The sequence below is a fragment of the Microcaecilia unicolor genome, chromosome 9 (genome assembly GCF_901765095.1).
Source record: "Microcaecilia unicolor chromosome 9, aMicUni1.1, whole genome shotgun sequence".
NCBI lineage: Eukaryota > Metazoa > Chordata > Amphibia > Gymnophiona > Siphonopidae > Microcaecilia > Microcaecilia unicolor.
The window spans coordinates 212,420,376-212,445,032 of record NC_044039.1 but is presented as its reverse complement, the minus strand read 5'-3'; the positions used below and the strand labels follow the sequence as shown (position 1 = coordinate 212,445,032).

The 24,657-nt window shown below is 44.0% G+C and overlaps 1 protein-coding gene across 3 annotated transcripts in view; it reads right to left on the bottom strand.

The window, feature by feature from the left end:
* Positions 1–2,365: 2,365 nt before the first annotated feature.
* Positions 2,366–24,657, bottom strand: part of GALC (galactosylceramidase) — a 152,818-nt gene continuing 130,526 nt past the window's right edge. For 2 of the 3 annotated variants that reach the window (XM_030214067.1, XM_030214065.1), the window contains exons 15-18: positions 21,221–21,384; positions 16,119–16,195; positions 6,444–6,598; positions 2,366–2,525 (exon numbers count right to left, since the gene is read on the bottom strand). In XM_030214067.1, the coding sequence (XP_030069927.1) occupies positions 6,455–6,598; positions 16,119–16,195; positions 21,221–21,384 (385 nt within the window). In that variant the 3' untranslated portion in view covers positions 2,366–2,525; positions 6,444–6,454. Of the gene's footprint in view, positions 2,528–6,443; positions 6,599–16,118; positions 16,196–21,220; positions 21,385–24,657 lie in introns of all 3 variants that reach the window. The other variant, XM_030214066.1, reaches the window with a different exon arrangement.

The window sequence follows — 24,657 nt, the reverse complement described above, 5'->3', positions numbered from 1 at the left end:
GCTTTTAACAATGACGACGCAATTATGAGAGCACACCTGCTAGAACAAATCTGGAGGTTCAGAGTTATACAGGCTGCTTCTCTCTCACACCAGATATTTAGTAGTGTTACAATCCAAGAGTAATATGACTAGAACCTACATTCTACATTAAAATCTCATGAACTCAGCACTTGAGTTGATTAAAGGTGTGAAGAGGTAGATTAGTGCAAGGCTGTAATGCACCATGACACCAGGAAAGCTTTCACTTACAACTAGGGGAAGTCTTAAAGTGCACAGAATTATCGCTAACAATCCTCTGAAATGCACTATTTAAATTAAAAGGGCATGATGCGTTTCTACCGGAGGAAATTCCCCTGCGAGAAACAAGAACAGGTACCAGATAAAGGCCAGGTCAGAAAAGGCTTCTCTGCATTTCTGCCTATTCACGTATCAGGGGAAGGCAATGCCTGATACACAAAACTCCTCCCCCTCAGCACACTACCTTTCCCCATAGACCCGCCCAGTCAGGCCGACTAGCTAAACTCAGGAGGCACAGCCTGGATGGGGCAATGTTGCCTTTTCACAAACATTGGGTATTAAAAAAAAAAATGTACTTGAAGACCCCCACCCTCTAATTCTGCTTTGCCTTTGGCTTCACATGTGTATTAACAGATTCTGGAAGAGACGCACCATCATCACCCATACACAGGTGACGTCCTCCATTCCCCTCCCCCCAATATCTTTCCTTTACACTGCCTGAATTTCTTTCAAACAAATCTAATTCTAGATTACACCGTCACCCTTGGTTCCCTGCCACCACTTGGGTGGGAAAACGGCCAGGAAAATAACTGCTTTGTAGCGGAGTGACGGGACAACAAGAGGATACAAAGGAGAGACAAACAGCAGGATCGAAAGATGTGCAGCCACTCTGCCCCTCTTGTCAGAATCATAGTACATGCTGCCCACTCGGCTGAATGCCACCAGTGGCAAAAAGCAGAATGTATTTTCAGCGGTAGTTAATGGATCGGTATTATGAAGCCAGAGAAGGTAGTGACTGCAGCTGGCCTTGCTGAGTTTAAAGGGGGGTCTGGACAGATTTCTGAAGGAAAAGTCCATTGATCGTTATTAAATTTGGGGGTTTTTTGCCAGGTTCTTGGGGCCTGGATTGGCCGCTGTCGGAGACAGAGTGCTGGGCTTGATGGACCGTTGGTCTTTTCCCAGCGTGGCGGTGCTTATGTGGTTATGTAGTGACGGCAGCTGGCCTTGCTGAGTTTAAAGGGGGGGTCTGGACAGATTTCTGAAGGAAAAGTCCATTGATCGTTATTAAATTTGGGGTTTTTTTGCCAGGTTCTTGGGGCCTGGATTGGCCGCTGTCGGAGACAGAGTGCTGGGCTTGATGGACCGTTGGTCTTTTCCCAGCGTGGCGGTGCTTATGTGGTTATGTAGTGACGGCAGCTGGCCTTGCTGAGTTTAAAGGGGGGGTCTGGACAGATTTCTGAAGGAAAAGTCCATTGATCGTTATTAAATTTGGGGTTTTTTTGCCAGGTTCTTGGGGCCTGGATTGGCCGCTGTCGGAGACAGAGTGCTGGGCTTGATGGACCGTTGGTCTTTTCCCAGCGTGGCGGTGCTTATGTGGTTATGTAGTGACGGCAGCTGGCCTTGCTGAGTTTAAAGGGGGGGTCTGGACAGATTTCTGAAGGAAAAGTCCATTGATCGTTATTAAATTTGGGGTTTTTTTGCCAGGTTCTTGGGGCCTGGATTGGCCGCTGTCGGAGACAGAGTGCTGGGCTTGATGGACCGTTGGTCTTTTCCCAGCGTGGCGGTGCTTATGTGGTTATGTAGTGACGGCAGCTGGCTTTGCTGAGTTTAAAGGGGGTCTGGATAGATTCCTGAAGGAAAAGTCCATTGATCGTTATTAAATTTGGGGGTTTTTTTACCAGGTTCTTGGGGCCTGGATTGGCCGCTGTCGGAGACAGAGTGCTGGGCTTGATGGACCGTTGGTCTTTTCCCAGCGTGGCAGTGCTTATGTGGTTATGTAGTGACGGCAGCTGGCTTTGCTGAGTTTAAAGGGGGTCTGGATAGATTCCTGAAGGAAAAGTCCATTGATCGTTATTAAATTTGGGGTTTTTTTTACCAGGTTCTTGGGGCCTGGATTGGCCTCTGTCGGAGACAGAGTGCTGGGCTTGATGGACCTTTGGTCTTTTCCCAGCGTGGCGGTTCTTATGTGCTAATTTAAGTGACTGAACAAACATGTGATTGACTTCCATTTCATAAAACTTCAGTAGTTCATCCTTGGTCAGTTGATCTGTTTTGTGCTTATGTAGCATCACGGTTTTTTTAAACATATATATATATATTTTTTTTTAACATATATACATATTACTCTATGGTGGTTATGCAAATTGCAGAGAAAACCAGATGGAGCTTCAGTGTGTCATGTGCCTGTTCGTACCGCCTTTAACCAGCAGAAGGGCGAAATTATAGTCTTAGTCACTGCAGAAGCTACTCGTCTGTTTCTACCTCAGGGTTCATGGAGCAACAGGGGCCTGGAAGAGAAAGATAAGGTCAAGTGCTTCAGTCACATTTTTTTTGGGCAATAGCAAGCACATGCAATAGCTTCAAATAGATTAATAAAGGGAATCCCATACCTGGAGCCTCTGAAATGTAAAACATCTAACTAGGCATTAAGAGTGAAATTTTCTAACAGAGCACCTAGGGTAAGAGGCCAAGCAGGCACCTACTTTGGTGCTATTTTATAAACAGACATCGATGAGGCATATTTTCAAAGCACTTAGCCTTCCAAAGTTCCATAGAAACCTATGGAGCTTTGGAAGGCTAAGTGCTTTGAAAATATGCCTCAGGATGTGTCTTAAATTACTAACACAAGTGGCAGAAAGTGTGCTGTGAATGCTCAAGAACATGTGTAAATGTTTGCATATACAGTTCACAAGTAGGCATGTAGGATTAGCATATATTGAAAGTAAGTGGCTAGACCCATGTCAATCTGGCTTCAGAACTGGAAATAGAACAGACGTCTCCCGTGTCCCTTCTTGATGATCTGCACAGAAACCGTAACAGGGGGATCCGCCTCTATACTAGTGCCGCTGGATTTCTCAGCAGCCTTTGGCACTGTGGATCATATAACATCATGCATACAAGACTGGCAGAAACAGGTAACAGTAGCACGGTATTTACTTGGTTCAAATCCCTATCTGTCAGACTGACAACAATCAACCGTACAAGTCTGTCCAGCACTATCCCCGCCTCCCAACCACCAGCCCCGCCTCCCAACCACCGGCTCTGGCACAGACCGTACAAGTCTGTCCAGCACTATCCCCGCCTCCCAACCACCAGCCCCGCCTCCCAACCACCGGCTCTGGCACAGACCATATAAGTCTGCCCAGCACTATCCCCGCCTCCCAACCACCAGCCCCGCCTCCCAACCACCGGCTCTGGCACAGACCATATAAGTCTGCCCAGCACTATCCCCACCTCCCAACCACCGGCTCTGGCACAGACCGTATAAGTCTGCCCAGCACTATCCCCACCTCCCAACCACCAGCCCCGCCTCCCGATCTTGACTAAGCTCCTGAGGATCCATTCCTTCGGCACAGGATTCCTTTATGCTTATCCCACGCATGTATACCACGCATCTTGTCCCCATCTATATATCTGCACTTGGCCCCTCAGCTATAGGGTAAGTTGTATTGTAGAAAAGCATTAGTATCATAGCAATGTTATTTGAATGTTTTAACTTCAGTGAGCTTATTAGATATTTCATGAGTATTATACTCATTGTATTACATCTCTGTTATTTGAACTTCAGTGCTGTTAAATGTGTATATTTTTGATCATGGTTCAAGGTACATAAGTATTGCCATACCGGGAGAGACCAAAGGTCCATCAAGCCCAGCATCCTGTTTCCAACAGTGGCCAATCCAGGTCACAAATACCCGGCAAGATCCCAAAAATGTACAAAAACATTTTATACTGCTCATCCCAGAAATAGTGGATTTTCCCCAAGTCCATTTAATAACGGTCTATGGACTTTTCCTTTAGGAAGCCGTCCAAACCTTTTTTAAACTCTGCTAAGCTAACCGCCTTTACCACATTCTCTAGCAACGAATTCCAGAGTTTAATTACACGTTGAGTGAAGAAAAATTTCTCCGATTTGTTTTAAAATTTACTACATTGTAGCTTCATCGCATGCCCCCTAGTCCTAGTATTTTTGAAAAGCGCGAACAGACGCTTCACATCTACCCGTTCAACTCCACTCATTATTTTATAAACCTCTATCATATCTTCCCTCAGCCGCCTTTTCTCCAAGCTGAAGAGCCCTAGCCGCTTTAGCCTTTCCTCATAGGGAAGTCGTCCCATCCCCTTTATCATTTTTGTCGCCCTTCTCTGCACCTTTTCTAATTCCACTATATCTTTTTTGATAGGTTTCAATTTGCTTTTTTCAAGTTTACCTCATTTATTGTATTTATGTTTATTCTTGGTCATTTCACTATTGTTATGCTGTTAACAACATTGTAAGTTTTATGTTAAATTATACCTGCTGTACACTGCCTTGGGTGAATCTCTTCATAAAGGCGGTTAATAAAAGCCCAATAAATAAACTGAATATAATCAGCACATGTTATTTGCAGACTCCACCTACAGTCTGCACAGACCGTGTCACAAGCGGCACCAACATGCCATTGCACTTACTTTTCCATCAGACCTAGTTTTTTTTTTAAAAAGTGATTTTATATACTGGTCATTTTTGTGCATATGATAAAGATATATATCAAAAATTGTCCCTTAAAAGTTATAAATCCTGGGCTCAGCCAGTCAGGCAACCAGTATGAGCTCAAGGAGTTGTGTCGCTCTGAGCCAATTCTTGCTTTGCGATGCATCAATCCCCCCTCCCAACACACATCCAACCAGGGGCGTAGCTATGTGGGGCCACAGGGGCCTGGGCCCCCGTAGATTTGGCCTTGGACCCCCTGCCGACGAACCTCTCGACCCCCCCCCCCCCCCCTTTTTGGAATTCGTTGCTAGAGAATGTGGTAAAGGCGGTTAGCTTAGCAGAGTTTAAAAAAGGTTTGGCCGGCTTCCTAAAGGAAAAGTCCATAGACCGTTATTGAATGAACTTGGGGAAAATCCACTATTTCTGGGATGAGCAGTATAAAATGTTTTGTACTTTTTGGGGATCTTGCCAGGTATTTGTGACCTGGATTGGCCACTGTTGGAAAAAGGATGCTGGGCTTGATGGACCTTTGGTCTGCCCCAGTGTGGCAATACTTACGTACTTATGAGACAATTTGTAAATTGTTACCTTTTTGAACGTACAGACAGTATTATCAGTGAATCAAGATTAAAAAAAAAAGTATTATAAAAGACTCAGGATGGCATCAGCCCCAGTGAATAATCAGCCAGTGATCTGCATTCTATCTTCTGTGCATAGATGTTTAAAGAAAAAAATATATATAAATATATAGATAGATAAATATAGATATAGATATCTTACGCAGCATCTCAAAGACAACCAGAAAGCCATTGCTGCCTGGATGTCCAACCGCCACCTGAAACTGAACATGGCCAAGACTGAACTTATTGTTTTCCCAGCCAAACCCACTTCTCCTCTCCCTTCACTCTCTATCTCAGTTGATAACACCCTCATCGTCCCCATCTCATCTGCCCGCAACCTCGGTGTCATCTTCGACTCCTCCCTCTCCTTCTCTGCGCATATCCAGCAGATAGCCAAGACCTGTCGCTTCTTCCTCTATAACATTAGCAAAATTCGCCCCTTCCTCTCCGAGCACACCGCCCAAACTCTCATCTACTCTATCATTACCTCTTGCCTTGACTACTGCAACCTACTCCTCACTGGCCTCCCACTTCTATCCCCCCTTCAGTCCATTCAGAACTCTGCCGCACGTCTTATCTTCCGCCTTAACCGATATACTCATACCACCCCTCTCCTCAAGTCACTTCACTGGCTTCCAATCAGGTACCGCATACAGTTCAAGCTTCTCTTACTCACCTACAAATGCACTCGATCTACAGCCCCTCCTTACCTCTCTACCCTCATCTCCCCTTATGTTCCTACCCGTAACTTCCGCTCTCAAGACAAATCCCTCCTTTCAGTACCCTTCTCGACCACCGCCAACTCTAGGCTTCACCTCGCCTCACCCCATGCTTGGAACAAACTCCCTGAGCCCATACACCGGGCCCCCTCCCTACCCATCTTCAAATCATTGCTCAAAGCCCACCTCTTCAATGTCGCCTTCGGCACCTAATCACTACACCTCTTCTCAGGAAATCTCAACTACCCCAACTTGACATTTCATCCTTTAGATTGTAAGCTCTTCTGAGCAGGGACCGTCCTTATTCGTTAATTTGTACAGCGCTGCGTAACCCTAGTAGCGCTCTAGAAATGTTAAGTAGTAGTAAAGTGACACCATTTAGCAGACACACACCTCCCAAGGTTTTAGCTGGCATCCACGGAGAAGTTGTCGAACTGTGCCGGCTCAAAGGATCGTGTGCCGATGGCAGCCCAGCCATTGTGTGATCCAAAGGTGAACACGTCCTTCCAGAGGGGATAGCCATTCAGCATGCCGGAAGCAACGAGGCCCTGCGGAAAGGAACAGAATGAGGTAAAGGAGGAGTGGGGGACATAGGCTGTCCAAGGAGTATGTTGCTGATTATTTGCATTTTTCTTAACATTGATTTGTTCCTTGAAGCTACCACCTTAACCAGCCTATGATCAAGGAACTACTTAATTCCTCCAGTCTGTCCCAGACAGCTAATTGTTACTCTTCTCTGATGCAGCTCTGGCTTTTGTGCACTTGAATGCTTGCTATGATTTTAAAATCTGTGTCTTATCAGCTGCATTCACATCAGTGGCGTAGCTACGTGGGGCCTGGGCCCCGTAGATTTGGCCCTGGACCGCCATGCCGACGACCCTCTTGACCCCCCCTCCCGCCGTCACCGTCGCCTGCCTTTGCGGGCGGGGGACCCCAACCCCCGCCAGCCGAGATCCTCTTCTTTCCGCAAAAGCTTCCTTCTGTTTCTGACGTCCTGTATGTACAACGTGCAGGACGTCAGACTCGCAGAACGAAGCCTTGCCGATCAGCTGATCTGCAAGGCTTCGTTCTGTGAGTCTGATGTCCTGCACGCACTACGTGCAGGACGTCAGAAAGAAAGGAAGCCTTTTGCAGAAAGAAGAGGACCTCGGCTGGTGGGGGTTGGGGTCCCCTGCCAGCAAAGGTAGGCGACGGCGAGTTGTCGGCCGGGGGGGGGCAAATTTGGTGGCGGGGGTCGGCAATGGCAGAGGGGTGGGGGTCGGTGGCAGCGGGGGGCTAAAATGTGCCCCCTCGCCTTGGGCTCTGGACCCCCCTCATTCACATACAGTGCTAAGAGGACTGGCCTGAAAGAGACGGAAATGTTTGGTTCATCACTTGGAAACTGCAGCGTTTCCTTGTGTAAATGGCCAGGACACAGACGCTAAAAGCAGGCATGGGTTGGGAAGGCAGAAAAAGTAAAATGTAAAACTCATTATTTCAAACTGCAGCCAGGTTCATATATAAAATCTTGTTTTGAACGTGCCTCCCCTTTATTAATCAAATTACACTGGCTTCCCATCAAAACGAGAATCACCTTCCAATTATGAACCTTTATCTTTCAAATCTTAAACGACACAGCTCCAGACTATATGGTATCACTAATAAACTTACCCCAAAGAAACACTAAATATGAGGCAAGAGGGGGGCGCGACAAGATGGCGTCGTGAGCGGATGTGTTGGAAGTGAGCTCTGACCCTTTCCTTCCAACTAAACAATTCCTGGTGCTATGCCGCACACTAAGCGTAAGGTGACGCTCCGAGGGATTCCCCTACCTTCGGGAACGTCTACACCGGTAGGACAAGGACTCGAGCACTTCTTCCCCGCTCTTTCTCGTGGAGGCAGTGTGGATTCCTTGACGGGGGGAATTGGTGAAGCGGTCCCCCCGCTGGAAGCTGAAATATCTCTTTCCCCGCCATGCTCGATGCCTCCTCTGTGCCCTGCAACGATTGCCAGCCGCGCGGGGTCTACTCTGGAGCCCGGAAGGGGCAATTCAGAGAGGCCCATAGGGGAACGCGGCAGAGCTGAGACAACAGCGATTGCAGGACGAGACACAGAGGTAAATCTGGACAGGATTTGGCGGAAGCTCTTAGACATTGAAAAAGCCTTGGGACGCTCCTCAGAAGAGGTAAAATCTTTAAATTTACACGTGAAAGAAGTGAAAGACTCTCTGGATATGGCTAAGCAAGATTTTTCCACAAGAATTGAGGCCTTACAGAAAGAGACTAAGCAGACTGTAGATTTCAAGGTGGCTGTGATTAAGGATAATTTGGATATTAGAAGGAAGATTGAACAAATGGAGAACTATAACAGGAGATTGAACTTACGTGTTTTAAATTTTCCTAGACTGTTGGGTGTATCTCCAATTGATATGTTTGTTAGATTCTTGAAAGAAAACTTGAATTATTCACAGGAAGTAGTTCCTCCATTAAATAAGATTTATTATATACCTAGCACAATGAAAAAGGTTGAAGGAGAGATATCAAATAATTTACAAAACGTCACAGCTATTTTGGAGAAATCTATAGATGATGCAAGTGAAAGAGGGACACTGTTGGTGTCCTTTGTTTTTCAGCAAGACCTGAATGCAATTATGAGATTATACTTTAACTCAACTAATCATAGTTTTGCAGGTCAAAAGATTTGGCTTTACCCCGATGTGACAAAATCAACTCAAGAAAACAGAAAAATGTTTCTCTCTATGAGTTCAAAAGTTGTTGATAAAGGGGGAACTTTCCTCTTGGCTTACCCGTGTAAATGTCTCATAAGGCTTAATCAGACAAAATATGTTTTTTATATTCCTGATCAGCTTAAATCCTTTCTAGAAGTAGAACAGAGTCAGAGTTAAAAGAAATGTAGAGAAATACGACTCCATAATTTTGGAGAAATTATTTGATAATTTGTTTTTTTTTTGTTAAACTTCACTAATTCCTGCCCCCCGTTTTCCTTCGCCTTATTAGGCTTTGAGGTCTAAGTAAGCCAGATTGTATTAGATTAAGTTTGAAATGATTATATCTGTATGACTATTATGGTTGTGTTAACTTGACAGTTTGCTATACCTGTTAAAGTTTAATACAAATGATAATAAAAATTATTATACAAGAAATATGAGGCAAGAAACTATCTCAGCCTACACATCCCAAATTGCCAAAAAGTGATCTATAAAACTGTCCACTTTGCAGACTTCACTTACCTAGGAACCAAATGGTGGAACTCCTGACCACCCAAAATAAGAAATATACAGGAATATACTAGATTCCGCAAAGTCCTCAAATAGTTCCTATTCAAATAAACCCTCACAAAGAACAACCATATCTCAAACAATTCATTACTACCGGAAGTAGTTATTACTCTATTTACCATTAACTTTCTCTTTGCTTCATGTGCAATTTCTTATTCATAATAGATTTTCTAAATGTTAAACATCCATCGTTATCCCAGTATGTTTATGATACTGTTTTGTAATATTGGATTCTTACAAATTACTTTCTTATGCATTATTCTTTGTTATGTATCCTATATTGTTCATTGTAAGCCACAGTGAACTCAAACTTGTTCGGGATAACGCGGGATATAAATGTCACAAATAAATAAATAAATATACACATACATACATCCCGTTGACTTCTGCAGGTGCCACAAACCATAAACAAACAGAAAAAGAACAAAGAGAAAAAAAATACTCCACATCACCTCTTTTCAGGCCCCCCCCCCCCAAGAGGAAGAGTGGAGGAGTGGCCTAGTGGTTAGGGTGGTGGACGCTGGTACTGGGGAACTGAGGAACTGAGTTCAATTCCCACTTCAGGCACAGGCAGCTCCTTGTGACTCTGGGCAAGTCACTTAACCCTCCATTGCCCCATGTAAGCCGCATTGAGCCTGCCATGAGTGGGAAAGCGCAGGGTACAAATGTAACAAAAATAAAATAGATACTATTGGAGATTCTACATGGAATGTTGCTACTATTGGAGATTCTACATGGAATGTTGCTAGTGGAATAGCAACATTCCATGTAGAATCTCAAATAGTAGCAACAGTGGAGGAGTGGCCTAGTGGTTAGAGTGGTGGACTTTGGTCCTGAGGAACTGAGTTCGATTCCCACTTCAGGCACAGGCAGCTCCTTGTGACTCTGGGCAAGTCACTTAACCCTCCATTGCCCCATGTAAGCCGCATTGAGCCTGCCATGAGTGGGAAAGCGCGGGGTACAAATGTAACAAAACAAAACAAAAAAAAAGACAGCATTCCAACAGAAAAATAAACAGAACTACTCACAAGAAATCAACAAAGTGAATCAAAGGACAAAGGGAATGACGTTTCTCACGCTTACCTCACAGAAGTCACACATGCCTTTAGTGGAGATTATTAAGAACAGTGGATCAATACGCTGGCTGATAAATTATTGATAAGTCTTAAGTGTTACTGTTTAAACTTTTGTTCAAAGTTAGTTTTTGGTTTTCATGTTTTATGCTTAATGGGTTGTCTGTTTTACCTTTTAATCCACCTACGTCATGAAACACCTAGAACCTACCTGGGGTTAACCCTGTGGCCAGCTGGAGGGTCTGTCCCCAGTCAGTCCAGGACAGCAAAACTAATAAACTATAGGTTTATTATCATGAAAAAGTTGAACAGTGAACATTAAGAAAAAGAAAAACAGATGGAAAAGTACAGCAAGCAATAGCCGATCAATTCACAGGCCTGAAAACTCGCGGTTTCGTCACAACCTACAATAGTAAATAGAGCAGAATAGCGATCATTTAAATAAATATATAGATTTAATCAAAGTGCTTGTTTGGCCAGGATTCGAAACAAGTGATGGGGTAATTATGCTTAATCTCCTGGGGTTTAATTTGCCATTGAAAATCTTAAAACTCATCTTTTGGGGTTTCACTCTATTTGGAACCATTTCTGGATATATAAATATGTGGGGTCCATATATAGGTCAATATATGGAGGTGTCAAAATAATCGCAGGCATTTAAACGTGGAAGATGCCAAGTGATGGCACTCTGCACTCATACAGGTTGGTGAAGTTGCTACTCTCGCTGGACCTACTGGCAAACAGAAAGCTTTTCTTTCAAACACATTTTTAACTTGAGTTTTATCAGATGAAATTGTCTTTCTCCAGAGACCGTCTGGTCTTATCTTGCAATCTGCATTGAACTTGAATGGCTTTGGCGGAACAGAACAGAACGTTGGTATTGGTAATTTGCCAGGGGTCTGTGTAGGTATTTTACAAAAGACTCCATGTTCAGCAGAGTCTCTTGTGTGAACAGCCCATCCATCCTGAACTAGAGGCCAACTGAAACCGCTGGCTTTGGTTTTGACTGATCCCAAATCTATGGAAGTCCATCATTCGGTATCAGCCAGAATCAGAACCGTAACTGTGACCATGGCCGCCCCCCTCCGGCTGCTGAAGCCACAGCCACCACCACCCCCCTGCCGCCATCTTCCTACCACCCCAAGAAAAAAAAAAACGTTCCCCCCAGGCCGCCCACCAACTCCACCCTCCCCAGGCCTACAATCTCAAGGCTCTGGTGGTCTAGAGGCTTCTTTGGTGCTTCTGCTCCCAGTGGCTCTGTACTCCAAAATGGCAGCCAGGACTTCCTGTGGTAGCCTCGCAAGTCTGCCATGGGAGGTCGCGGACGCCATTTTGAAACAGCATACGCCACCAGACCACCAGGGTCTTGAGAAGGCAGACGGAGAGGGAGAGTTGGAGGGCGGCCCCGGGGAGGGGGCCCACGTTTTTGGTTGTAATCGAAAATGCTCAGGCATTTTTAGCCGAAACCCGAACCTAAATTTCAGGTCTGTTTCGGTGCCACATCCAAAAACGTAAACAAAATTCAATCGGCCTCTATCATGAACGTTCCAATGCCCCACCTCAATGTGCTACGTAAAACGGGGTTAAAGTGTAAAAATTTTTAGATTCCAAAAAACAACAAGGCAAACGATCTGCAAAATCCAATATGGGAAAGAAAGCCAGCAGATCAATGTCGCAACAAAAAGATTTTATTGAAGATACACGGTATGTGACATTGATCTGCTGGCTTTCTTTCCCAAAATTTTTAGATTGCAATTTATTTTAAATAAAAAAAAAATACACCCGATGCAGTAAACCAACATCCAAAGGCATTCGGCACTAAAAAATCGTCTCATGGTGTTCTCTTTTCAACCTTTTCCGTTTACTCCAATTTTTTTTTTTTAATTTATAGAAGTCTTTATTGAACACTGGTAATACAGAACAAAAAATACTCAGCTCGATTCAACACATAATAGAACAGATTTCTAGAATTTAGCACAGAGTACCTTCTTGAACAGATATTTAGATCAATTATCCCTGTCAATTCGAATACTAACGTCACTTCAGAACATTTTTAATTTTATTATTGAAGTTCCTCCATAATTTGCATTTACTCCCATTTAAAACCCTTTTCGTGTGTTTTTCAACGCTAACCCTCTTATTAAATGTGGCTAAGGACGCCACCACGCTCTATCACATCAGGTTCTTATAGGGGACGCTCTCACGCCACCCACGTCATTTCCTGCTTTTCCTATATACGTTGTGTGCTGCACAGGCTTGAGTTCTGCAGCTGTATCCAATTGATAAGTGATCTATAAAACCACCTTAGGAGACTGCTTTCAATCTAACCTTTGGCTATAATGGGGAATCAATGATGTATTAAATGCCTTTTTTTTTTTTTTTAAATCTTAGAAAAAGTTCACTGCATTATAGATGTTTTGCTTTACGGTTGGCCTAAAAGTCTATTAAGAATCTTCCGTTTACATTCTAATGTCAGCGAACAGAATCATCTCTCCTTGTTAATGCCACCGTCCCTTTTCTTAGAGACTTTTAGAAAACAGAGCCATTTTCCTCACTTAAATTATCCCACTCAAAGTATAAGTGAAACTCAACCTTTTGAGACAGGTATTACATCTAAAAACTGCTTCTTCCCGTTGGTGGCCTTGTGTGTCTGAAGCACTGTGCCTAACCTTGTAGAACGATACGAAACAGGAACATTTAACTGGTTGGCATGACGGCAAACTGCCAACCCATGTTTAAGTGGTTAGCATATCCGGGTTTAAAAAAACTGGTTTGGACAAATTCCTGGAGGAAAAGTTCATGGTCTGCTCTTGAGATGTACATGGGGAAGCCACTGCTTGCCCTGGGATTGTTACTGTTTGGGTTTCTGCCTGATTTGTGACCTGGCTTGGCCACTGTTGGAAACAGGATAATGGGCTAGATGGACCATCGGTCCGACTCAGTATGGCTATTCTTATGTTCTTATATACAGGGCCGGTCTTAACACGTGCGGGGCCCTATGCAGACCAATTTGGTGGGGCCCCGTCCTAGCCCCGCCTACCCTAGCCCCGCCCCCACCCTAGCTCCACCCCATTGATAAGATTATTCCATTTTTAGAACATTTTTTTATTTACAAAATTTCAAATAAAGACAAATGAAGCTAAACTTGTACAAAAAACCCCTGATTGAAATAATAAGCACAATGCTATCATGAAACCTCCCCTCCCCAGAAATTATTCAGTTCAAGTCCACTACAATTAGTAGCGGGCCCAAGCCGGGGGTGGATGCCGCGCCGATGGTGGCGGGAACGGAGTGGCCGAGCCGCGGGAATGGGGATCATCTCAGGCGACTAAGGCGAGCAACGGCGGAGGTCGGAGCGGAGGCACGAGCGAGGCAGAGTTGAGGCGCTTTTCGGGGCCCCCTTAGGCGTGCCGTGCGGGGCCCCCTTAGGCGCGGGGCCCTATGCAGTCGCCTTGGTCGCCTCTGCCTAAGACCGGCCCTGCTTATATAACCTGCACAGAGTAGCAGGTGCACCTTCATGTTTGTTGGGCAGCCTGGATGGACTGTGTGGGTTTTTATCTGCCATCATTTACCGTGTTTTGCGAATGCCTTGTGCGTCTGAGGTGCTGTGCCTGTCTTTTAGCAGTACATGAATCAGGGCAGCAGTAATATTACATCTAAACCCTGACTTTTAAAAAGCTATTACCACTCACTGCCACAAGATGGCAGCACCACAGCAAGTAGCAATAAAGAAGTCACTTCTTTCAACCATCAAGTCAATAGAAATCAAACAAAATAAAACATGGAAAAGAAAATAAGATGATACCTTTTTTATTGGACTTAACTTAATACATTTCTTGATTAGCTTTCGAAGGTTGCCCTTCTTCCTCAGATCGGAAATAAGCAAATGTGCTAGCTGACAGTGTATATAAGTGAAAACATTCAAGCATTACTATGACAGTCTGACAGGGTGGGAGGAGGGGGGTGGGTAGGAAGTATGCTACCACACTCCTCTACTTAACCATCAAGTCAGGAATAATAGCCATATCTTCCTGCCCAATTCATTCCCCCCACTGCCCCCAGTGCTGCCCATTCTGATTTTAGGGGGGGGGGGGTCACACTTCCCTCTCGACACCAACGAAAGTGTTTCATTTCTAAAACTGGGCACACTCCAGGCCAAATTTACAGTGTTCCCCCATCAATTAAAAAAAACACCACAACGCAACTTGTCAACGTGGCTACCCAGGTCTCAGATTCTCTGCTGAGACATCCAGTTTATGCTCAGTATCTTTAGGGGATAATAGTGAGCAGAGATGGGGAAGGGGGGGGGGGAGGAGGAAGGCAGTTTATAACTAGGACATTTGAAAAAAAATTAAAAAAAAAGAGGGCAAATAAACTAATTCCAAGCATTTTAGTAAAGTTAAAATAAGCAGATTATTTGACAGTTTAATAGAGCAGTACAGTGGGGGGTTTATGATTTACAGCTCTGTGTACAAAGGGAACAGGCTGGCAAAGCACAGGAGAGTAAAACGTGGCCTGGCTTAACCTCCCTCATGACATGGCACCACCTGGTCACCCAGGCGAAAAGGGTTTCGGACTCCGTCACTGCACAAGAACCTCTTCACTTCCTACACATGCTGAACGAGAATACTGGGAACACGATGGAGAAAGCAGGAGCGGAGGACTGACATTTTTTTCCAATTACTATTTAGTTTCAAGGTAAACTACAATTTAATTCCTACTTACGAACTGATTGAGTGGAGGAGTGGCCTAGTGGTGGACTTTGGTCCTGAGGAACTGAGTTGGATTCCCACTTCAGGCAAGGCAGCTCCTTGTGACTCTGGGCAAGTCACTTAACCCTCCATTGCCCCATGTAAGCCGCATTGAGCCTGCCATGAGTGGGAAAGCACGGGGTACAAATGTAACAAAAATAAAATAGATACTATTGGAGATTCTACATGGAATGTTGCTACTATTGGAGATTCTACATGGAATGTTGCTACTATTGGAGAGTCTACATGGAATGTTGCTATTCCACTAGCAACATTCCATGTAGAAGGCTGCGCAGGCTTTTGTTTCTGTGAGTCTGACGTCCTGCACGTACGTGCAGGACGTCAGACTCACAGAAGCAGAAGCCTGCGCGGCCACATTGGTGATCTGCAAGGGCCGACTTCTACATGGAATGTTGCTAGTGGAATAGCAACATTCCATGTAGAATCTCCAATAGTAGCAACAGTGGAGGAGTGGCCTAGTGGTTAGGGTGGTGGACTTTGGTCCTGGGGAACTGAGGAACTGAGTTGGATTCCCACTTCAGGCACAGGCAGCTCCTTGTGACTCTGGGCAAGTCACTTAACCCTCCATTGCCCCATGTAAGCCGCATTGAGCCTGCCATGAGTGGGAAAGCGCAGGGTACAAATGTAACAAAAATAAAAATAAATAAAAAAAATTGATAAATAAATACTCTGGTGGCCAATTTTAAAAATCCCTCTTCAAGGCTGGAAAACCACAAATATAGCCAAGATGTTTAACTTGACCTTGCACATATATTTCGTGAATATTCAGGGAGAATATCCTGAAAAACCAAACCCGTCTGTGATCCTTGGGGTTGCTGAATAAAACCACAGTACGACCTTCAGTTTCAATTTTAAGCTGCTGACCTCCCGAAGCATACACACTTGCTGTTTATAGGAAAACAGACAAGAAAAAAATCAGCAGATCACCCTTCATCACGTTACTCACATGGATGTGAAGCGTCAGCGTGTGCCACTCCCGGGCCCGGACTCCGGATAGTCCTTTCTTCAATACGATGTGTCTCTCTGCAATACAAAATGGACACTGTTGCGCGGGCCGATACCTTCACTTCAGACCTGGGAACAGGTAGAGGCGAAGCAACAAACAATGTTCCGTTAAGCAGCATGTGCGGCCCTGCAGTGTGCTGTTCACGGCTGGATGGCCTCACAGCTGGATTCCAGCTCAGGAACACACATCTGGACACAGCCCCTGCACTGCTCAGACGCTGCTGCAGGATGTTATCTCACAGAAATCTAGAAGTATCAGATCTGCCCCCCCCCCCCCCCCCCCCCCCCCCCAACAGAGCTGGGCACTAGGTATGAAAGATCAACTGACAGGGCCTGCTTATTACCCACTGCGGCAGTTTTTTTGGTTTTGTTTTTTTAACTTTATTAGCTCAGCAGTAAAAACCCAACAAACCAGTCAAATCAAATAAAATACAGGTAACGTATATACATCCATACAAACCACTACCACCCCTCCAGAGGGTTCTTATCCCGGAAGGCACTATTAGGCGGTTTGATACCTCATTGAGACTTTGGAGTAGCCTTGTGGTTAGTGCAGTGGACTTTGATCCTGGGGAACTGGGTTCAATTCCCACTGCAGCTCCTTGTGACTCTGGGCAAGTCACTTAACCCTCCATTGCCCCTGGTACAAATTAAGGACCGGAATATATGTAAACTGCATTAAATGTAGTTGCAAAAACCTCAGAAAGGTGGTATATCAAGTCCCATTTCCCTTTCCCTATTTGTAGATTCTAAATGGAATGTTGCTACTGTTTGACAATTCTGTATGGAATGTTGGTAGTGGAGGAGTAGCCTAGTGGTTAGTGCAATGGACTTTGACCCTGGTGAACTGAGTTCAATTCCCACTGCAGCTCCTTGTGACTCTGGGTTAGTCCATTGCCCCTGGTACAAAAAATAAGTACCTGAATATATGTAAACCACTTTGAATGTAGTTGCAAAAACCTCAGAAAGGTGGTATATCAAGTCCCATTTCCTTTTCCCTATTTGAGATTCTACATGGAATGTTGCTATTCCACTAGCAACATTCCATGTAGAAGTCTGCCCTTGCAGATCAGCAACGAGGCTGTGCAGGACGTCAGACTCACAGAAACAGAAGCCTGCGCGGCCGCATTGCTGATCTGCAAGGGCAGACTTCTACATGTAATGTTGCTAGTGGAGGAGTAGCCTAGTGGTTAGTGCAGTGGACTTTGATCCTGGGGAACTGAGTTTGATTCCCACTGCAGCTCCTTGTGACTCTGGGCAAGTCACTTAACCCTCCATTGCCCCTGGTACAAAATAAGTACCTGAATATATGTAAACCGCTTTGAATGTAGTTGCAAAAACCTCAGAAAACCACTATATCAAGTCCCATTTCCCTTTCCCTTATGACATCACAATATCAGAAGTGAGCTAGGTATCAGGCAATCAAGCTATTGTGACATCACTGATGAGGTTGGCTCTTATTGGCGGAATGATTGGAGGAGTAGCCTAGTGGTTAGTGCAATGGACTTTGATCCTGCGGAACTGAGTTTGATTCCCACTGCAGCTCCTTGTGACTTTGGGCAAGTCACTTAACCCTCCGTTGCCCCTGATACAAAATAAGTACCTGAATATATGTAAACCGCTTTGAATGTAGTTGCAAAAACATCAGAAAAGGCAGTATATCAAGTCCCATTTCCCCTTTTTTTTTGTGTATGTATAATCCCTTCAGACCCACCAAATACGCTCCAGAACACATATACCCTCGATTTTTCACCCAATCATACTGAACCCCCCCCAATAACTCTCAAGGCTCTAGTGGGTGTTTCCTCTACGGACCTAATCTTCCGCTTCCATCCCACCCACGTTTTTTGCATGTCTCTGCAGAAATCAGGTCATTAGTGTCAAATAGGTGCAAACCCATACTTTTTATTGTACTTGCTGGGGGGGTTCAGTGCGCCCTCTGACATCCTTTCCTTCAGAATCAGATTATTTTGACAAGCAATAGTGGGGTGAAGAATACAATTTTTCTGGCCTGTGGGAACAATTCTGCCCACCCATGCCATGCTCCAATATCTCCCAATCCCCCAGTATGAGCAGATATGTACAAGGTAACTTAGTTCCAACCCAAGACATTTACAACTTCTGTAAGATAATTCTATAAGCGATCCCAAAAACCAGGCATTCCAGGAAGGAATGAAGCCAGTATTCCGTCAGCTCTTATCAGTGCTGTGGCAGTTAAGAGGCGATTCTCACCAAGGTGATTACATTTGCATTGCAGATGACGCAAAACTAATCAAAGTTGTTAAAAGACATGTGGACTGTGAAAAATTGCAGGAAGACCTTAGGAAACTGGAAGACTGGGCATCCCAAAGGCAGATGGAGTTTAATGTGGACAAACGCTAAGTGATGCACATTGGGAAGAATAATCCGAATCATAGTTACCTGATGCTAGGATCCACCTTACGAGTCTGCACTCAAGAAATAGATCTAAGGTGTCATTGTAGACAATGCGTTAAAATCTTCTGCCCAGTGTGCGGTGGCGGCCAAAACACTACTACTACTACTACTACTTAACATTTCTAGAGCGCTACTAGGGTTACGCAGCGCTGTACAAATTAACGAATAAGGACGGTCCCTGCTCGGAAGAGCTTACAATCTAAAGGACGAAATGTCAAGTTGGGGTAGATGAGATTTCCTGAGAAGAGATGTAGTGATTAGGTGCCGAAGGCGACATTGAAGAGGTGGGCTTTGAGCAATGATTTGAAGATGGGTAGGGAGGGGGCCCGGCGTATGGGCTCAGGGAGCAAACAGGATGCTGGGAATTATTAGGAAAGGGATGCAAAATAAGACCACGGATATTACAATGCCTCTTTATCTCTCCATGGTGCGACCTCAACTTGTGGAGTATTGTGTGAAATTTTGGTCGCTTTATCTCAAAAAGAAGATATAGAATTCGAAAAGGTTGAAAGAAGGGCGACCAAAATGATAAGAGGGGATGGATCTGCTCCCATATGAGAAAAGCCTAAAGAGGTTAGGACTCTTCAGCATACAAAAGAGAGCTGGGGAGGGGGGGATATGATAGAGGTCTACAAAATCCTAACTGGTATAGAATGGGTAAAAGTGAATTGATTTTTTTACTCTTTCAAAAAAGTACAAAGACCAGGGAACACTCAATGAAATTACATGGAAATATTTTTAAAACAAATAGGAAGAAATACTTTTTCACTCAACAAATAGTTAAGCTCTGAAACTCATTGCCGGAGGATGTGGTAACAGCGGTTAGCGTATCTGGGTTTAAAAAAAAAGATCTGGACAAGTTCCTGGAGGAAAAGTCCATAGTCTGCTATTGAGACAGACATGGGGGAAATTTATTTATTTATTTATTTACACTTGTATCCCGCACTTTCCCACTAAAAGCAGGTTCAATGTGGCTTACACAGTAGTGGATAATACAGAATTTTTAGATAAGGTAAGAAATTAAGTATAACATAGTGATAGTATGGATGGGTAGGTAGAGATAGGCGATAGAGAGGGGGGTAAGGTGGGAGATAAAGTCTGGGTCAATGTCGTTTTCTCTTCAGTATATGTAAGATAGATGGGTTCATGAGATTAATCTGGGTCTTTTGGGTAGGCTTGCTTGAATAAATGGGTTTTTAGTGCTTTTCTGAATGGTAGGTGGTCATGGATTGCTCGGATAGGTCTAGGGAGTGCGTTCCAGAGTTGGCTGCCCAGGAAGGAGAAATTGGATCCATAATAAGTTTTGTACTTGAGACCTTTACAGTTGGGGTAGTGCAGGTGAAGGTAATTTCGCGAAGATACCGACATGTTTCTTGCTGGGAGGTCGACCAGATTTATCATATAGTCCGGAGATTCGCCGTGTAATATCTTGTGGATTAAAGTGTGGGCTTTGAAGTTGATGCGCTCTTTGATGGGCAGCCAATGTAATTTTGCACGAAGAGGAGTTCCACTCTCAAAGCGTGATTTGCCAAAAATGAGTCTCGCTGCTGTATTTTGGGCAGTCTGAAGTTTTTTTTCAGCCTAAGAAAATACTGTTACAGTAATCAACGTGGGTAAGTACCGTGGATTGCACCAAGTTCTGGAATGTTTTCAGGGGTAGATATGGAAACCACTGCTGTCTCTGAGATTGGTAGCCTGGAATCTTGCCACTATTTGGGTTTCTGCCAGGTACCTGTGACCTGGATTGGCCACTACTGGAAGCAGGATACTGGGCTAGATGGACCATCGGTCTGATCCGGTACGACTATTCTTACGTTCTTATACTGAACTACAAAGCTGGGCAACAAAGCAGTAGGCCAACTGCTAGGAAACATCAGATCTACCCCCTTCCCATATTCCATACCACCACCAAACGGACGTATTAAACACGAGTGTAATCTGGACACCGCCACATCAAAGCCACTGATTAGAAACTGAATGTCAGAAGAATTTTTACTAAGCAAGGAAGAGGTGAATGTGAAAGTCTAGTCACAGATGAAACACTAAGACTGCTTGGAGTAAGTTTCTAGGGTAAGCTGTATCATTAATATTAGTTAATGATAAGATGTATATGGAAATATATCTAGTTTTGTTTGTTAATTCCTACCTTGGATCAATTACCTAAACAATTGTGGCCGATATTAACAAAAATCTTAGATAATTGTGTCCCCCCCCCCCCCCCCCGGCCGCTGTTTTATTTCCTCGGCACTGTGTCTGCCGTACGTGGTTAAACTTCTAACTTCTTTAACAGTCACTCTGCTAAGTAATGGGATCCCAACCTCTTCCCCGTATAAAGGACACGCTACTTTGCCCCCCATCAATCTCTTGGATTTAATCATGAAAAGACCCCAAATTAAGCTGGGCTGGCTTGGAGACAGCAGCTGTGGAGTAGATTTCGGAGCTACATCGAATGCAACGTAAGATCTAGCATTTTATACAAGGCTCATAACTTCTCTTCCTCCACATCTGCTGAAAAATACAAGGCCTGGGGAGAACAGCGACAGGGTGGTAAATCGAGCAGGAGTGAACAAGTCTTATTACTGCTCATTACTCTCAGCAGGTACTCACCGAGGTCGGCAGTCACGCTGTAGCTGCCATCTGCAAACACCCAGAAGAACAGGCCCTTAGCACTTGGGGTTGGTGACCCGCCCCTGTCAACCCTGCCAGCGACAAAGACACCACCATTCTCAGGGGTCTCTATGTAGACGTCACACTTCACAGTCATGTCAGTCCTGGAGAAGAAACATTGGCATCAATGAAAACGGTGGAATCAGAATGAACCGAGGAGTCCCTCCCCTGTCCAGCATCTCCCCAGGCTGTAAGGTTTAGCTTCACAAGTCGTGCTGCACTACCTAAATTTTGGCTCTGCTCCATCAGGGCTTCTTCTTTTCCCCATAGGAGGAAGAAGCAGCTCTTGGTCACCTCTCTCTGCCCATCGCCCAGGCCATCGCCCGCCTCTGCTCAGCCACACAGAGGAGAAGTGGCTTTTAAAAGGCATTGATCAAGAAGCAATGGGTGCAAGGGTCGGAAAATGCTTTAATTAAAAGTAACGAGTGATGGTTTAAAGCCACCTCTGACTCGCAGTCCCTATTTAAGTAGTAATTTCAGCAGAAACAGCCAAACCGACACACAGGCTGCTGCATCTTACAGACTAAAGTCTTATCGGGTCCAGCTCATCAGAGGCACAGATGTACAGAAACATTTAATTTTACTGTTAATTATCTAACAATTGTAACAATCTTGTATTCTATGGTAATTATGCTGATTCAAGGTGACACTGGCCAATGGGGGGGGTCAACCCTCTCTGGCTTATTCATTTTAGGAGTGCTTCCCCTTTCACCTTCATTGTTTAATTATTATTATTACTATTTGTTACATTTATATCCCACATTTTCCCACCTATTTATAGGTTCAATGTGGCTTACATAGTACCGGAGAGGCGTTTGCAGACTCCGGTGTAAACAATTACAAAGTGATATTGTGGTAAGATAAAGTTCATGTGACACAGCCACACTAGGGAATCGTACAACGGAAGAGTTGTGTTATGTCCATTACATGCTTTAGTTTTGTTGTGTTGGAGAGTTCAGGCATTTATGTTGGATCGGTAGGGAATGCCTTTTTAAACAGATAGGTTTTTAGTGTTTTCCAGAAGTTTAGGTGGTCGTACGTAGTTTTCAAGGCTTTTGGTAATGCGTTCCACAGTTGTGTGCTTATGTAGGAAAAACTGGGCGCGTAAGTTGTTTTGTATTTGAGTCCTTTGTAGCTTGGGTAGTGCAGATTTAGGTAATGTTTTATGTTTTAATTAAACCATTAGCGGACTATTCAGATCTACTTCATTTGCAATTTTAAATATATATATAGGCAGATAACACCACACTATTAATACCTTTTACGTCAGGTAATTCTTCTCATGAAATCAATTCTGTTGCGCTGTTTACAGGCACTTGATGATTGGGTACGGTCATTCAAGTCGAAACTAAACAAAGAAAAGACTAAATATCTTTGGATTGGTTCCTTAACCCTTTTGAGAGAGATAATCCTACTATCAAGACTTGGCAATTCTGACCTAGCTCTTAATTCAGTTTCAAGAGTTTTAGGTGTAGAACTGGTCAGCCAACTTTCTTGTACTTCTCAGGTCAATAAGGTGGTCAGCAAAGCCTTTTTGTTTAATTATTTTAAAAGCTCCGGGTTTTTGTAAATACTTTGAACCCATGATTCTTTGTTTAGTAGTTTAATCATTAATATTGCCGTTATTGGACTACTGTAACTATATTGGTTGTACAAAAACATTTAACACTGAAGTTACAGAGTACTGCAATCAGAGTCATGTTTTCAGTAGGGAAATATGACATTTCTTTTTTTTTATGTCGCAGTTACATTGGCTGCCAGTGGAGGCTAGACTGCAATTTAAAGTATTTGTCTCGACTTAAGGTTTTTCATGGGGATTCCCCGGGTTATCTGGTTGATCATTTAGTCTTCTTTAACAGAAACGGTGAGAGAGCTATCAGAAATCTTTTTTTTTTTCCTAGATTTCCCCACGGTTCATAAAGCAAAGGCTTGTCGAAACTTGAAATCTTCTTTAACTTACCGAGCGGCTTCTTGTGGAATTCTCTTCCATCGTTTTTAAGACATAAGGAACATTATTCCGAGTTCCGGAAATTACGAAAGACTTTTCTCTTCAGAAAGTATGTTGCATAATTTATAGATGTAGTAGCCTGGCTTTAAATTTTCTAACTATTTTGCATAATTATCTGGAGTATGCTCCTTTTCTTGATCTTATCCTCTTAGAACTTGTCGGTTGTAACGGGCTATACGATCTTAATGTAATGAGAAGAAAAATTCTTACCCAGCAAACCAATTCTTTCCTGACAGCTGGAGCAAATGGAAGACTATTTCCCCTCGGAACATTACGGGCATGAACAACAAATATATATATATATTTTTTTTGCCTTTGCCTTTCAATTCTAAAATGACTTTAAGATAGACTTAATATTTCACAAATGCACCCGGTCTGCGGCTCCTCACTACCTCTCTACCCTCATCTCCCCCTATGTCCCCGCCCGTAACCTCCGCTCACAGGACAAATCCCTCCTGTCAGTTCCCTTCTCCACCACTGCCAACTCCAGGCTCCGCTCATTCTGCCTTGCCTCACCCTTTGCCTGGAACAATCTTCCTCAACCCCTACGCCAAGCTCCCTCCCTACCCATTTTCAAATCTCTGCTTAAAACTCACCTCTTCAATGCCGCGTTTGGCACCTAACCTCTCATGAAATATAGTATTACCTACCAGACGGACTCTACACTTGTCTTTAGAGTGTACACCTGTCTTTTTAGATTGTAAGCTCCTTGAGCAGGGACTGTCCTTCCATGTTAAATTGTACAGCGCTGCGTAACCCTAGTAGCGCTTTAGAAATGTTAAGTAGTAGTAGTAGTAGTATTTCACTTGTGCTTTTAAATGGCAATGCAAATCGACTGGATCTACATAAGCTGCTGCAGATACATCTGGCCACTAGGTGGCACTCCAAGACCAGCAAAGCTTGAACCCAACACTAATTCCAGCTAAAGCCAAAGTACTGACAGATTTAAATTATTTCAGTTCAATTTCTGCCTCTCAATTTCTCTAAATCTCCTGTTCTTTTTCTCCCAAAGTACATCAGTTCTCATGTTTTTGCTTCTTTTATAGAAATGTAAGGTGTGAATGTACTATTATGGGCAGGCCAGCTGTTTTGATATTCCGCGCATCAGTGCACAGAGCTCCATCGCGTTAGGAATAAAGGAGCAGATTCTATATATGGAGCTTAGATCTCCATGCGGAATACTCGCGTAACTTAATTGGCGTAACAATCAGCGTCCTTAACAGCACTTAGCAAGCAATAAATGAGCACTAATTGGCAATTATTGCAATCTATGCGCGGAAATTGCCAAGTGTATTCTATATAAAGAACTGCGCCTAAATTGTAAAGCGCACAGTTCAAAATAAATGCATGTAGTTTGAAAGGGGCATGT